This window comes from Solanum lycopersicum, chromosome 2 (genome assembly GCF_036512215.1).
Source record: "Solanum lycopersicum chromosome 2, SLM_r2.1".
Lineage (NCBI taxonomy): Eukaryota > Viridiplantae > Streptophyta > Magnoliopsida > Solanales > Solanaceae > Solanum > Solanum lycopersicum.
The window spans coordinates 64,867,456-64,882,643 of record NC_090801.1 but is presented as its reverse complement, the minus strand read 5'-3'; the positions used below and the strand labels follow the sequence as shown (position 1 = coordinate 64,882,643).

At 32.1% G+C, this 15,188-nt stretch overlaps 2 protein-coding genes across 2 annotated transcripts; both read right to left on the bottom strand.

The window, feature by feature from the left end:
* Nucleotides 1–200: 200 nt before the first annotated feature.
* On the bottom strand, nucleotides 201–1,232 carry LOC101255267 (probable carboxylesterase 17). The gene has a single exon (XM_004233665.4). The coding sequence runs from the start codon at nucleotides 1,230–1,232 to the stop codon at nucleotides 201–203; it is 1,032 nt and encodes a 343-aa protein (XP_004233713.1).
* A 4,773-nt stretch (nucleotides 1,233–6,005) lies between these two features.
* LOC101247383 (T-complex protein 1 subunit zeta 1) lies at nucleotides 6,006–13,397 on the bottom strand. The gene is made up of 15 exons (XM_004232324.5): nucleotides 13,068–13,397; nucleotides 12,917–12,980; nucleotides 11,804–11,939; nucleotides 10,869–11,020; nucleotides 10,722–10,769; nucleotides 10,257–10,349; nucleotides 9,394–9,500; nucleotides 9,194–9,308; nucleotides 9,027–9,113; nucleotides 7,674–7,878; nucleotides 7,453–7,547; nucleotides 7,090–7,158; nucleotides 6,867–6,974; nucleotides 6,663–6,781; nucleotides 6,006–6,429 (listed from the first exon to the last, which is right to left on the bottom strand). The coding sequence occupies exons 1-15, from the start codon at nucleotides 13,199–13,201 to the stop codon at nucleotides 6,354–6,356; spliced, it is 1,608 nt and encodes a 535-aa protein (XP_004232372.1). The 5' UTR covers nucleotides 13,202–13,397; the 3' UTR covers nucleotides 6,006–6,353.
* Nucleotides 13,398–15,188: the final 1,791 nt, after the last annotated feature.

The window sequence follows — 15,188 nt, the reverse complement described above, 5'->3', positions numbered from 1 at the left end:
CATTCATACCGAGTCGCTACCTCATCATGTTATAGAAACTTGAATAAACATCAAACACCAAAAAAGAGTTACCTTGAAACCTAGATAAAAATATAAATATGTCACTCTAGTATACATATTATTCCACAACATTAATTTTCAGACTATATATAATAAAAATAATTAGATCATTCAACATATCCAATCAATACTTACTTAACTTATTGATTATTATTATTATAGATAAAAGCCTTGAGATGTGTCATCATATCTTGAGTTCTTGGTTGAGAGAGTGGTGAATTATGTAGAATATGAAATGCATGTCCTACACCATTATAAACATGTTTTTCCACTTTAATTCCAGCTTCCCCCAATACGTTACACATTTCCAAATTTCTATCTCTGAGTATGTCCATCTCCGATATACAGATCAACACAGATGGAAGTTTTATGTTATTAGTATCACTCAATCTCGGGTTACACCATGGATGATCACGATTCGAGCCTACTGGCAACGCGATACGCCAATAAGTATCGGAAGCAGATAAATTCAAAGCAGAGTACGGAGGTTGAACTGAATATTTTTCTGAATAAGTCCGCGATTCGCCTCCGAAAAATGGTTGGATTAAAATAACCCCTTTTAGACATAAAGGCTTGATATTATTATTATTATTATTATTGTTGAGCCTAATGGCTACGTGATAAGCAATGTTAGCACCAGCACTGTCACCACCAATGAACATATTTGAAAAATTGCATTTACTAGACCACCAATTTTGTTCCTTGGGATTTAGTATAGCTTGATTTTTTAGCCACGTTATAGCGTGGAACCCATCGTCGTAAGCAGCAGGAAGACGATTTTCGGGTGCTAATTGATAGTTAACAGATACAATTACAGCTCCGATTTTTGAAGCAAGAGTTGATAAAAAATCATGGTAACATTTCCATGCAGCGGAGCCTAGTGAAAAACCGCCTCCGTGAAAATAAACGAGTAAAGGTAATTTCTTATTATTGGTAGGAGGATTAGGGAGGTAAATTCGTGACCATAAATTGTGAAAAATGATATCTTTTGATGTAAGATGAGGGAGGGAATTATTAGGTGGGACATTTGGGATAATAGGTGGTCTTTCAATGTGGCCATTGTTGTAAACTTTAATGAGACCTTCAATTTCTTCAACAACAACTATGTCATGGTCAATTTTTCTTACGTTGTTGGGATTTTGTCTAGGATCGTATGAAATGGTAGTAACCATTTTTATTTTTGGTTTTTTGAGAGGATGATGGTATATGTTTGTAGTGAGTAATTTGGTGATCTTTGTTGAGGTTTGGTGTCCTTTTTTATAGAGAGGTTTGATACCCCAAAACGCCCAACTAAGTAAAAAGTGATAGATCCTATGGCACAATATAGAATCTTTTTGGTCAAATATAGTTAATATATATATAAAAGGTTTGAATATGTATCAAACTCTTAGAAAAAAAGTTATAAAAGTTTCCTTCATTTTCTTTCGAGTCAAGTTTGATTCATCTATGTTAAAGAAAAAATTCATTCATGTTATTTTTTTAATTTGGATTTTGCAAAATCACATTTACATATCAAACAACCATTAACGCTTTTTCAGTTAAAATTTTTAGATCAAATATAATCTTTTGTTTTTCGTTCTTTAAGAAAACCAAGAAAGAACACACAAAGAACATTTTCAATTTTCAAATTTCAAAGTTCTAAAAATTTTGATGAGATATTTGAGTTTTTTCACTTTTTAAAACACTAGCATAAATTTTCATTATATTTGATTTTACAGCTCAATTGTTCAAACTTGCCTGCCTTGTATATTGAAATTACTCGATTTTCGTTACGTTAATTATCAAAATGCACGGGCTGTAAGTATTCATTTAGTTAGTTAGAGTTATCGAGTTTGAATTCAAAGAATAGAATGAAATTGTTTTTCGTAAAGAGTATTTTATCTCTTAGTAGAATTTTTCAATATAAATTTAAATTAATCGATTCCTAAAACGAATATCAAATACTGAAAAAAGAAATTTCTTATTAAACACCATTAGAATAAGTGTGATAACAAGCACTCCTTCCATTTCATATTAGATGAACAATTTCTACTTGACACTGTGATTAATAAATTAGTACTAGATTGATCAATTTTTCTATTTTGCTCTATGATCATATTAATTAGTTTCATGACTAAAAAAATTCTTAGATCTTCAAATTTTGTATAAACTCCCAAAAGTCATATAAATTATAGGGATAAAATAAAAAAAATTTATTCTATGCTGATTTAGTAAATGATCAAATAATATAAACGAGTCAATTATTTTTTATAAAATGTACATCTATTATGGAAAAAACAATAATAATAACTATTTAGAACAAGCATATTTGATAAACACAAAGTTAAGTAGTTGCTATGACAAATTAAATTGCAAAAATATAAATAAATATATATATATACAGGAGAAAAATATGATAATATTTTTCTTTGGTCGGAGATACGGAATAAATACCATGGGTAAATTACTGTGCGCCCAAAGAATGTCGGCATGTAGATATATATACACACATATATTCTTCTGTTTTGTATCTCAATTCTAAAGGCTTAATTAAAGTTATTCCTAAAACGTGGACTAATTTCTGCTTAACAGATTTTCTTAAAAAATAAATGGAATAATCACACACTTTATTATGATAATGACTAATTAAGTAGGTGCATCATATTAATTTATCAAATTAAGATTGGAAAATGAAAAGTTATATATACACCACTTGAGAGTAGGTACAATATATATATATATATATATATATATATATATATATATATATATATATATATATATATATATAATTCTTTTTTAAATTTATATTTTCGACTTTTTTTATTGTGAATAATATATATTGTTTATAGTATTTCATTTTTCTAGTACTAATTGTTTTTTTCTTTTGAGATTTGGAACTATCTTTTCTTCACTTAATGATTATTTGTAAAAGATGATGAATAATATTTTTCATAAAACAAAAATAACTCACCGGAACAAAAACGTTTTCTAATCCAAATTGAAGTTAAATTAAAAAAAAAAGATAAATAAAATAAAATGAAAATTGGAAAAGAAAAAGAATGTCGAGAACCTTCCATTTAACACCTCCAGGGCCACCCAAAGAGAAAAAGGAAAGAAAACAACAAAAGGAAAGCCTATCTGTTTCAAAATTCCCCACTTGCATATAGACTTAGATCTTAACCATAACATTAATCCGTAAAAAAAATTAATTTTGGATCTAACTCAATTTAAAAAAATTAGTTCATGACAGAAGGATTGCATAAATTAAAAAAAATATTCATATTTTTACAAATTAGTAAACCGAAAGGAAAGAAGAGCACTTAAGTTTTAGGCACATATAATGCATAATTCACTACTAGCTTAATTTGATTTACGATAACAAATAACCTTTCATAATAAATTTGATCATATGGTAACTAAAATAAATAAATAAATAACAATATTCTAATTGGAAAAAGGTCTAAAATATCCTTAAAGTATTGGAAATGATACAAAATTACCTTCCATCCACCTATGGCTCCAAAATACCATTCTCACCCACCTATGGGTCAAAAATACCCTTGTCATCCACCTTTTGGTTCAAAATTGACCACTTATTTAACGGTTTTATATTTAAACTATTTAAATATTTTTCTAAAAATACGTGGTGCTCAACTATATATTATAATTTAACTTATTAGTATAATTTATAAATCAATCCACTACCCATCCCATTAATAATTAAATCTCTCTAAATTAATGAACCCGTCACATTATTAATGCAAGCTATTGCCAATTGAGTGTTTAAAAATTATAGAAGTAAATTATCATACATTCAAGTGGCTAAATAAAAATCACCAATAAACTTAAAAGTTTGACTATGTTTATCTTAATTATTTTTACGTCTCAATTATGTGATGTTACTTCATACGTAACTTTTTTTCAAAATAATATATTAAAGTTTTAAAACAAATAATAAATATTTATAAAATTATATTTAAAAAAAGTGCATGAATCAATTCGGGATGTATTACTTCTTTACCTTTAATCATAAATTTTTAATTCTATTCTAAAAGAAAGTGGCCTCCTAAATAAGCGGCTCAACCTAAATTTAATTAGGGCTCCGAATCGGACTCGAATAATTTTGAATGTCATTTTCAGAAATCTATAATTTCATCGTGTTTTAGTAGTGTTTATGACGATTTTGATATTATAATTGGATTATTAATTGGGTGAGGTTTAGTTAGTAATGAGTGTGTAGTGGGTTGGTTTATAAATTGTATTAATAAATTATAATTATAATCAATAATTGAACGCCAAGTATTTTAAAAAATATTTAAAGAGTTTTATTTTAAAACAATTAAAAAAGTGGTCAATTTTGAACACAAAAGTGGATGACAAGGGTATTTTGGAGCCAATAGGTGGATGAAAAAGGCATTTTGGAGCCAATAGGTGGATGAATGGTAATTTTGTATCATTTTCAATACTTTAAGGGTATTTTAGGCCCTCGTCCGTATTCTAATATGATATATCCAACCAATTAAATTACGATAAGATTATAAATTGTAGCGTATACAAAAAGCGTGACAAACGATTAATAAGCTAAAGAAAGACTAAAAAGAAACCTTATTTATCCTTAGAGATACAAGCATGCAACTATGCAATTGGGACAAGTGATGAGTTAGTCAAAAAGACAAAAAAGTTGCAAATATTTTAAGATATATATATCGTAAAGATTGATACATTCTCAAAGGTCAACTGAAAATTAATACGTGAAATTCTAAAATTCTGTGTCCTTTATGCTCGTAAAAAGTTTTTTATTTTCAAGATTTGAAATTTATCGAATTGAAAAAAATGAAATAAAGAGTACCGTAAAAAGTGGAAAAGGTGTGTGTTTGATAGTTGAATTGTACTTTATTGATGCATCGCATAACCGCACACGGCACATCCTGTAAGTCTTTGTGATTCTAGCAGCAGCCCACATTACATCCATAGTAGAATAAAATCTTCAGCTTGGACCTACTAAATTTTTTTAAAGGTTATTTGGTACAAGCCAATTTTTATATTTTGTGAGTGCCAATTTGGCAACACTATTTACGGTAGATAAGAGGTAAGCTTTGTTTTTGGCGTTGTCAAATGTGGAATTGGGTGGTTCAAAAAAATTATTCTGCCAAGTGCGAATATACGTACATCATATTTTGGAACTTATCCCATTTCAAATATATAGATAGATATGGGCTAATAATCCTACAATGTCAACGTTGACTATCCATCCTTTTCAAATCTCATATACCTTTCAATAAGATTTTTTATTTTTGGCTAAAGACAAAAGGGTTGACAAATCCATTTACTCCACCTCTTACGCAGGGGAACAAATGCGCATTTTATCTTCGTCTGATTGGAGGTATTAGACAGTCCTGAGATTATTTATCCCACTATTTTATACCTTAGTTAGAATCAATAGGTCTTCAAATTGTTCATTTGAAAAAATTGAAACCCTTCTTAGTAATGCAAACTTAGCCCAAGATATGCCTGATTGGTTTAGAGTATAATAATGAAGTATACTACCTCTACCTATATTAAATCCAAAATTATTTTCTTTTAACACTGACTTGCAATACATGAATTACATCCAACATTAATTATCCATGGTTTTTGGAGTGCCTTCATCAGTTATAAATTTATAGAGAATAGAATACAAACACTGACTAGTAAGACATTGATTAAACATTAAATTGACAACACAAACCTAGATATTAGTAAACAAACTTCTATTTTGCTACCTATGCATGACTATCTAAAGTCTAAACCATACAATCTTCAACTGTTTAACCAAAATGTCAACGTCCCTAGAAGACGACAAAAGGATCAAATGTACAATCAATACCCATTAACGATTTTACGTTCATCTTGAGAAGCACTCAGCACATACATCCACTGAATGAATTTATGATCAAATGCTTGGTCACAGAATGAATAAGGACTCACACAACTACTAATTTGAGATTGAAAAAGAGTTTAGTAGGATAAATACAAGTACTGAAGATGTTGGATATAAATTATAATAATGGTTCTAGTTGTGGAATACAAGACATGCTAAATAGGCAACTGATAAACAAAATCCTCCACCATGAAAATGAAATTCAAAACTCTTAATACGTTTGACCTGCAGTGGAGATAACGCTCACTTCTCAGACAACCACCAACTACACCCATCCGGCCTGTCCATCTTTTTAATTTCATTCTTTCACCAAGAAACACCAAATGAACACCATGAGAAAAGGAAAAGGGAAATCACTGTCCTACGGATATTAGATGTACATGAAAGAAAGCTAAGTTGGTTTCCGCATATTACGTCCTGCGCGAATTACTTCGTCAACAAGTAGCAGCTGAGATGCTATGACAGGGCTGCAAAGGAAAAATAGATTATTGATCAGGTGCAATACAACGAAACTCGCCTATTGTAGGGTTGGCGAATTCAAAGAGGAAAAGGGAAAAGAATACCAAAAGCAAGTAACAACAAATATCAAGCTCCCGTTCTCACAGAAAAGAAGATTTCACAAAGAGTATAGATATTGAAACATGAATCACCACATGCTCATACAGCAGAATGTTACAAGTAATAAGTAAATTCCACATACCCAGAATTCACAATCTGACGCTTAACAGCATAATTGTCAAATATCCCTTCCATCTGGGGATCTATAGGTTCACCAGTGTGCTGATTTAGTCCAACAATGTTTCCCTTGTCATGTTCTCCCTGCAAAAAGATGAGCTGTCAAGATGATAGTTGAATTAACTATTGTTGCATTCATGAACATGGAGCAAGAGACTAATTCAGATACCGTCAGCGCTATAATCACATCTTGAGTATCAAGGCCTGAGTTCTCAGCAAGTGTTTTAGGTATCACAAGGAGGGCATTAGCAAAAGCTTCCACACCAAGTTGGGCACGCTGAACAGATAATTCGTCGCAGGCCAAAGTATGTCAGAAGATGTACACAAATATACAACACCTGAATATATCTTGCAGAGGGAAGTATTTAGGCAGCAATAAACTGTGGACATACCCCTTTAACAGTTTTCTTCACTTCGTTGATCAGGTATTGTCGAGCTGCAACTTCAAAGGCCCCAGCACCCTTAAAAATGATCACACAAGAATATACCTCAGGAACAGGAGATGCGTTACTTCGTTCTCATGATATAAGGAGAATACACTACTTTAGAACAAATAAATGCTCAAACTTCATTACCAAATATAGGCACATGCAAAGCATCATAATTCTATGTACATAAATTTCGGCCCAAAGATAGATACGACAGTCAAAATAATACGCAATCAAAGAAAAAGCCATCAAGTGAGGGCACTTCTACATGGAAATCACACAAAATATTCATTTTCTACAGTTCCAGGTATCAATGGACTAACATACCAGTATAACTGCTTCATCTTCAATGGTATTTTTGACTGCTCTCAGTCCATCACGAACAGCATCTTTAATTTGTGCTATTGTATGGTCATTTGGCCCTAAATAGAAAACAACGGAGTTTAACAGAACAATTCCTCAAACAGTGACATTACTGGACCACCACAGCAAAACAATAGAGTTCACATGAAAAAACATAAAACAAAAACCAAAATAAGTCAAAATACCTTTTATAAGAATAGTGCAGGAATGAGGATTTTTGACATTTTCTACAAATGTATACTTCTCTTCGCCAAGAACATGCTCATACACCAGACCGGCCCAGCCAAGGCACTCAGGAGTAAGGTCATCAACAGAGTTAACTGCATCACCACCACATGCCAAAACCAAGCGTTCCATGTTTCTTCTCTTCGCTCTTCGAAGAGCAATTATCTAGAACATGAAATGAAAATGATACTCCATTCAATGGAAGATGAAAATAAGATTCTTCTAGGCCACCGATCATTCAAATGAAATGTTTATGTCACAAAATCTTAATTTTGGAATCTCAAATGCTATTATGAATGACAATGCATTAACATTTATTAAATATAAAATGAGAATTGCATAAAAAGAAAATGGGGGAGAAACGTTAAAAGGGATGCAATTGTATTTAGGCTGTCAACTTAGGACAAAAAAACTTTATGAACTTATAACAGGATGTTCAAAGTTTATAAGCTTTACTTAGAATTTAATGGACTGACTTCTATGAAATTCACTATCTTTCATAGAGCACCGTTTTTTGTAAAGATTTTAAATGGTGTTTGCATTTTTTTCATGATCATTCTCTAATTTTTGACACTGTAAGTCATATATAGGAGTATGGTAAGTTTCAAATTGTAAAAAGTAGTTAAGAACCATATCAGTCTTACAGGATCATAATTTTTTTTTTTACTTTTTTGCATTATATAATGGTTTGTTATTGTTTTATATAACAAATCAAACACTCGAATAATAGTGTAACTTTAAGATGAAGCTCAAGAAGATTACCTAGCTGTTCTGTATTCCATACCGATATCAAAGAAAAAACGTAATGATTGGGACAGTTTTGAAAAGTTTAAATTTGATTATGCGCACTAGAATAACCAAAAAATTGATATTGATATGGTACAATTATTTTAAGATACCCGACCCAAGTCATACCATTGACACCCCTAATTGTATTCAGGCTTACAGTGACCGACCTTGGTCTACTTGGGACAAAGAAACTTCCGGTAAACAGTCAAATATGAGAATACAACACCCTAATATTTCTATCGACACCAATCCTTGCATATATGTGGGATGGCAAAAGCATCCATGCATATGTTCATCCCCATCATAGCTGCTCCATTTTTAAGTTAGAAATTCATACAAATGAATTTTTAATGACCAAGAACAGTTGCACAGAAGTTCCAACATGGCAACAGAAGGAACCAGTGTGTTTCTAGGTAGAGAAAAAATGCAAAACCAACTTGAAGAAGCCACATGCTTTCAACAACAAAATAACTCAGCTTGATAATTTATTAAAAACTGAATACACAAGAGCGAAAACAACTTACTCCTTCCCGAGCGAGAAGGTCAAGGGATGTTGGATCAATCCCTTTCTGATTGATAACAACAAAGTTGTTGTCATTCCCTGAACAAACCTACAACAGAATAAAGGCTGAAATAAATATTTCATAAAATTAACACATACATGGCAAATACTCCTAATTAAAGTGCAGACCTTGTTTTTAAGATCAATGATCTTTTGCACTCTCTCATCAACTGAGCGCCTTTCGGCAGCAACCATTGCCTCCCTCTGCTCCGCATTCGAGTAGAAAAACCCTGCATTTACTTCACTGAGAAAGAGAAGTATGTCAACTATGTGAACTCAATAAGTTCAAGCAATACATGTAATATGAAGCTGTGATGAACAACAATCACCTCTTCTCATATTCCAATGATACATTACAAGTCATAATGTAACAATTCTCAGCTCGTCTTTTCATGTCTGGATGTCTTGAACCGTGGTCGAGCACAAGACCCTCAACCTGAAAGCAGAATGAAAACATGAGTACAGCAACATGTTTGATCTGTACTCGCTAAGTTCAATTTTCAGTTTTCACTGTCCAGAACGGACGGGTCTGTAGTTGGCACATTTCTAAAGGAAACTGTCCTAGGTTGGGCTTTAATAGGCTGACTAATTGGAACAACACCAATTTGGTACTCTTCCAACTTCCCTCATAGATTGCTTGTTCTCTGTTATTTTCCTTCCATTTCCCTTTATTTTTCTGCTGCAGATATTCTAGAATTCAAGATAATTCTTTCAGGCATTCAAAATTAAAATTAAACAAATGGTTAGTAAGCAAAGAATGAATTGAACTTTGTATCTTTTGGATTTTCAGGAATGATATTCCTGTTGCAAGTAGACTTGGCATTTCAGTTGGAATTTATCATTATAAGTATAACGATGACAATTAAACATGTGTTTAGATAATGGGTCAAAGTGTCAAATGATATTCCTGGTTGACTGGCAAAAATTGTGAAAAAATGAGAGGAAAGGGTCAAAGCAGTTACTGGATGCAGTAACAAATAAGAATGTTCAATTACCGAGGGAGAAGGAAAATTTACAGTGTAGCCATTTCTTGAAGTTACATGCCTCCTAAGGAGATCATACGATTAAATTCATGTATTATCATTTTATCAGTATCATACTCTTTAATCTAATGCCAAACAATGTAACACACGAATTACTCTGTAAGAATCAACAACAAACATTCAGAAGTTATAAGTAGCATTTTACATACCAAACGAGTGTCAACATCAAACTTATGGCGCATGTGCATTATTTCAACCATAAAAAGATCAATAGCTTCTTCAGGCTTGCGGATGCAGAGCACCTGTCACACAAGTTGCAGGAATTCTAATAAATCATCAGGAGACGGGAGAACTCCCGGAGTAATACAACAACAAAAGAACGCCAACTTCATAAAGATGGAGAGACAGATAACAAGTAAGCAAAAGCAAATTCACAAACATGTTGTATGTTCCCATTGTTCTTTTCTTTTCTTTTTTTAAAACAAATTGGTCTAGATAAAGTAATAGCAAACTCCCTCTGTCAGAACCATAAATCACTTTCTAAAATGATATTATCAGCCTCACTTGATCCTTCCCTTCAGGATCATGTCCAAATGGAACAAACAAGGATAAATAAGGACCAAATAGTCTAAATAGAAATCTATAAATGCCTAGAAGCAAAGAGTAGCACTCACAGAGTTCGCAACAATGTCTGTCAGTTGATCAGCCAGAGATTCATACAACTGTGCAAGACAATAAATTGGTATAAGCTCTAACAATACAGAAAGGGCATTTACGCAGAAGGATTGTAATTTACATCACATTCAAAGTGCAAAAGAAACCTTTGTTCTCAATGTTGTTCTTGCAACCATCTTCAATATCTCTTTATCTGGCTCGTCACCCATCACTACAGGAGTCTTAAATTTTTCAAGAAATTGTAGTGTTGCTCTTTTTGCAATTTCAAAACCATCAACTAGCACACGAGGATGCATCCCTGCAAAAAAGTTTCAAGCACTCACAACCTAAATTAACTAAAGGATACATTTGAGGAGGAGACTGCAACAGTCATCTTTGGCAGGGGCAGGTGTTAAGTGGGTGGGTTAGGTAGAATTCAGGCAGGTCAAAATGACCTGAGTTAATAAATGGACGGTTTATTGATCTGTCCAAAAGCTACTTGGGCTGAAACGAAATGGGCTAAAAAAGGGATCAAAACCCAACTCGACCAATTTTTACTAAGTTCTGATTACTTGGTGTTCCTTTAATAATTTTTTAGCACCTAATAAAGTTATTATTTTTCTTTATCATGGTTATATATAACATATCAAAGAAAAAAATGTTTTTTAGAAAATATTCGACAAGATTTCTCATAGATCAATTTGGACTAGATATCAACCCAAATTTAGATGGGCTGAAATAGGCCGAGCTAATAAATGGGCAGGTCCAGACCAAACTTGAGGGGTTGGCAGGATTATGATTTCATGGGCTAATTTTGTCACATCTAGGCACAACAAAGAAATGACCTGAATATGATAACTTAACAGATCACCCAAATATTTTTCAATAAAGTTAAAGTTAACAGATCACCCAAATATTATCATTTCCCAGATCATGAGTATGAACAGACGAGCAAAATGTAATCATGAAATAGTTAGCTGCAATATTTGGGTGACGTTTTATAATCAGATGAATGCTGAGCTTTTCTTAATAGTATCTCTTATATATCACCAATGCCAAAAGAAAATGCAAAAAGTTGCTGGGAAAGAAATATATGGCAAACCTTCATCGATGCAACGCTCAGATTGTTTCATGAGCTCCCCAATGAAAAGCACAGTAGATGTTGTTCCGTCACCACTTGTATCATCTTGAGCAACAGCAGTCCTAGCAATCATTACTGCAGTTGGGTTTTGTATTTGCTGCAATTTTATAAGCAGAAAATTACCCATACATCATCAAATTCATCAGAACCAATCGTTTTAGTAGTTTAAAATTAACATCATCAAATTAATATTCTACATATAGCTACATAAAATGAACAGCGAAGATTGTCCACATAATCAAGACCAGCTTCCATCCTAAAATTTTGTAATTGTAATACATTGCGCAGTTTCAACTTCCATTAGAGCTCTAACAGATGAACCACAAAGAAAGATGTTCAATGTAAACAGGACAATCTTAAACATGTGCTATCATCAAATGTAAAGGTGATATGCATTAGCATTTCTGATTTTCAGTGTGAACAGCTAGTCTCAGAAATTGCCCAGTACTTTTGCATTGTGGACAAGTAAGATTAATAGATTATTATCTGGTTTATCCTCCATCATAACAATAAACTGAATATCCTACTAATGTGCCAGCCCTATCCCACCTTCCTCTTCCAATCGCATTTAGTGAGTTGTCGTAACTCTTTTGGACTTCTTTTAGAGAACTGGTAACATTAGCTCTTTTGGACTTATATATGCAGCACATATTCAGACATCAGTTTCTTCACTTTTTCTGGATTAAATTTGACAAATTTATAGAGTACTTTACAAAATATCATCAATCACAATCTTTATAGTTATAGATTTTTCTATATGGGTCCTAATCTCTAAAGTTATCGATATTTGAAAATGTTTAGGCAAAGTACTATAGTCCTCTGGAACGAATAATAGTTCCGTGATTTTTTGCTATAGAGGGAGTAGCATTCATCTTGTTACTGGATCGATTTCCATCAACAAACTTAATTCTACATCTCAATACCATCCACACCAATATCAAGTAATCTTAAGGACACTTCAAGTACAACATAGACTGCAATGTGTAAATTATACAGCAAAATATCTAAAAAAAAAAAAGTACTCCACCGAATATAGCTGAAAAAAGATAGAGTAGTACAACAAGGAGAACTCACCATCTCCTTCAGCAATGTATTTCCATCCTTGGTAAGTTTAATGTCACCGGCACCACCAACAAGCCTAGCAATTACAAGTACACAAATCTCTATAAAATGACCTATACTAAACCAACATACAAAACTCAGAAAAATAAAAAGTGCAACTCACATTTTAATGGTGCCCTTAGGGCCGAGATTGGTCTTGAGAACATCCTGCAAACCCTTGGCGGCATTAATGTTCATGTGAAGCGCGGCTGATTTGTTGAGTACCTCCGCATTTGGATTCAAAACCTTTACAGACATCTTCACTTACTGCTATGGAGTTTTGGAGGCTAAGCAGATCGCTGTAAGAATGAGAGAGAAGCGTGGGGGCTGGGTTGGGTTTTGAGGCCTTTCTGGAAGGGTTTTGTTTTCTTCTTTCAAACTGAACCGGTCCGGTTTACACATGCACAACAAAAATATATATGTATATATAATTAAATAAAATGAAACAAATCATAAACACTAGTCCACTATCCTAACCCTTATATACCTAAAATAAAACCTCAAACAACTAAACTCTAAACTTCGAATTTTAAGCTCGTAATGGTTAAAAAAAAAAAATTAAACTCATAATGGTAAGCTTATTCTACGAACCCTAATCCTTAAATCTGAATTCCACAATTCAAAACTTTAACCACAAACCTTATTACACAAGAGTCTCCCCTTATTTTATGTTTTTTTCTAGATAAAGGAGTCATCGCTTTTTAATTGCATAGTATATCTAGGTTTTCTCGAATGAGTAGGTTATCCTTAATAGGACAAACTTATGAACCACAGTAGAATCTGAGGTAAGGTTTATGTTTCTCGTCTTATATTTTGCTTATGAGGTAAGATTTATGTCGCCCTCTTTGTATTTTTGCTTGTTTTATTTATGCCAAGATCTAAGGGGGTTGCTCAGCCTTTAACCCTCTCATAATTGTTTTTTTTTTTTTTAAACAACAACTTAACCTTAAACTAAAAACTCAAACACTGAGCCTTAAACTTCAAACACAAAACCCTTAATCCTATTCTACGAACCCTAACTCTTAACTTTAAACTTCGAACCTCAAGAACTAAACTCTAAACCCTAAGTCTCAAACTTCAACCCCTAAGCCCTATTCCACAATCTCAGTCCTCTTAACTCTATACGTGAACATGTAATCCTAAACCTTAAACTTTAAATACTTAACACTAAATTCCAAACCTCCAAACTCAACCCTAAACCCTATTACATATAAATATAACACCAGCTAGGGTACTTCTGTTCCTTTTTTATATACATGATCAAATTTTTTTTTATAATTTTTAATTTTCAGTTTTTTATTTATTTTTTCTTTTGGGTATTAAATATCCTTCCATAAAACTAGTTAAGTAAATTTTTATTTTCATGATCAACAATATGGTCATTAAAAAGATGAAGTTCAAACTTTGAAATTTTAAGAAAAGAAGAGAAAAGGACTTAATCTTATAGTCAAACACGCTTGGCCTTAAACTTCAAGAGCTAAACTCTTAATTCTATTCACCGAATTCTAAATCTTAGCCCTAAATTTTAAACCTCATGGTACGAACTTTTAGCCCTTAACCCTAAATCTCAAACCTCAACCTTAAACCATATTCCACAATCCTAATCCTCCAACCTTAAACCATATTCCACGATCCTAATCCTAAACCTTAAACTTTAAATTCTTAACCCTAAATCTCAAACCGCCAAACTCAACTCTACCCCCCCTACTATATAACTATAGTACTAGCTAGGGTACTTATGTTCCATTTTTTATAGAATCGAATCTTACTTATAGTCTTTGATTTTCAGTTTTCTATTTGCTTTTCTTTTGGACATTAAACATCATATTGACTCATTTAAAACTAGTTACTATATATTTATTCTTACTTTCATGATCAACAATATGCTCATTCAAAAGACGAACTTCTAATTTAAAAATTAATTTCTTTCTCCGTAGTTTCATACTGTCTTCATTGATGCATGAACTCTTTTATATACCTCAATTTATGTGATTATACAAAATACGTTATTATTGTGTTTATCTTATAAAAGTAAATGAAATTGTGTACAATATCCGATAATAAATATATTACTAAAATAATCAATATATTTTTGTGTTTACATTACCATCACATTTTACTTGTTTGAACACAAATTTATTTTAACTTTAATAAAAATAACAGTACAATTGAAATTGAAAAAAAATCAAAATGACTTAATAAAAGAAATGAGTCAATTTTTTTTTTTAAATTTATACGATTAAAA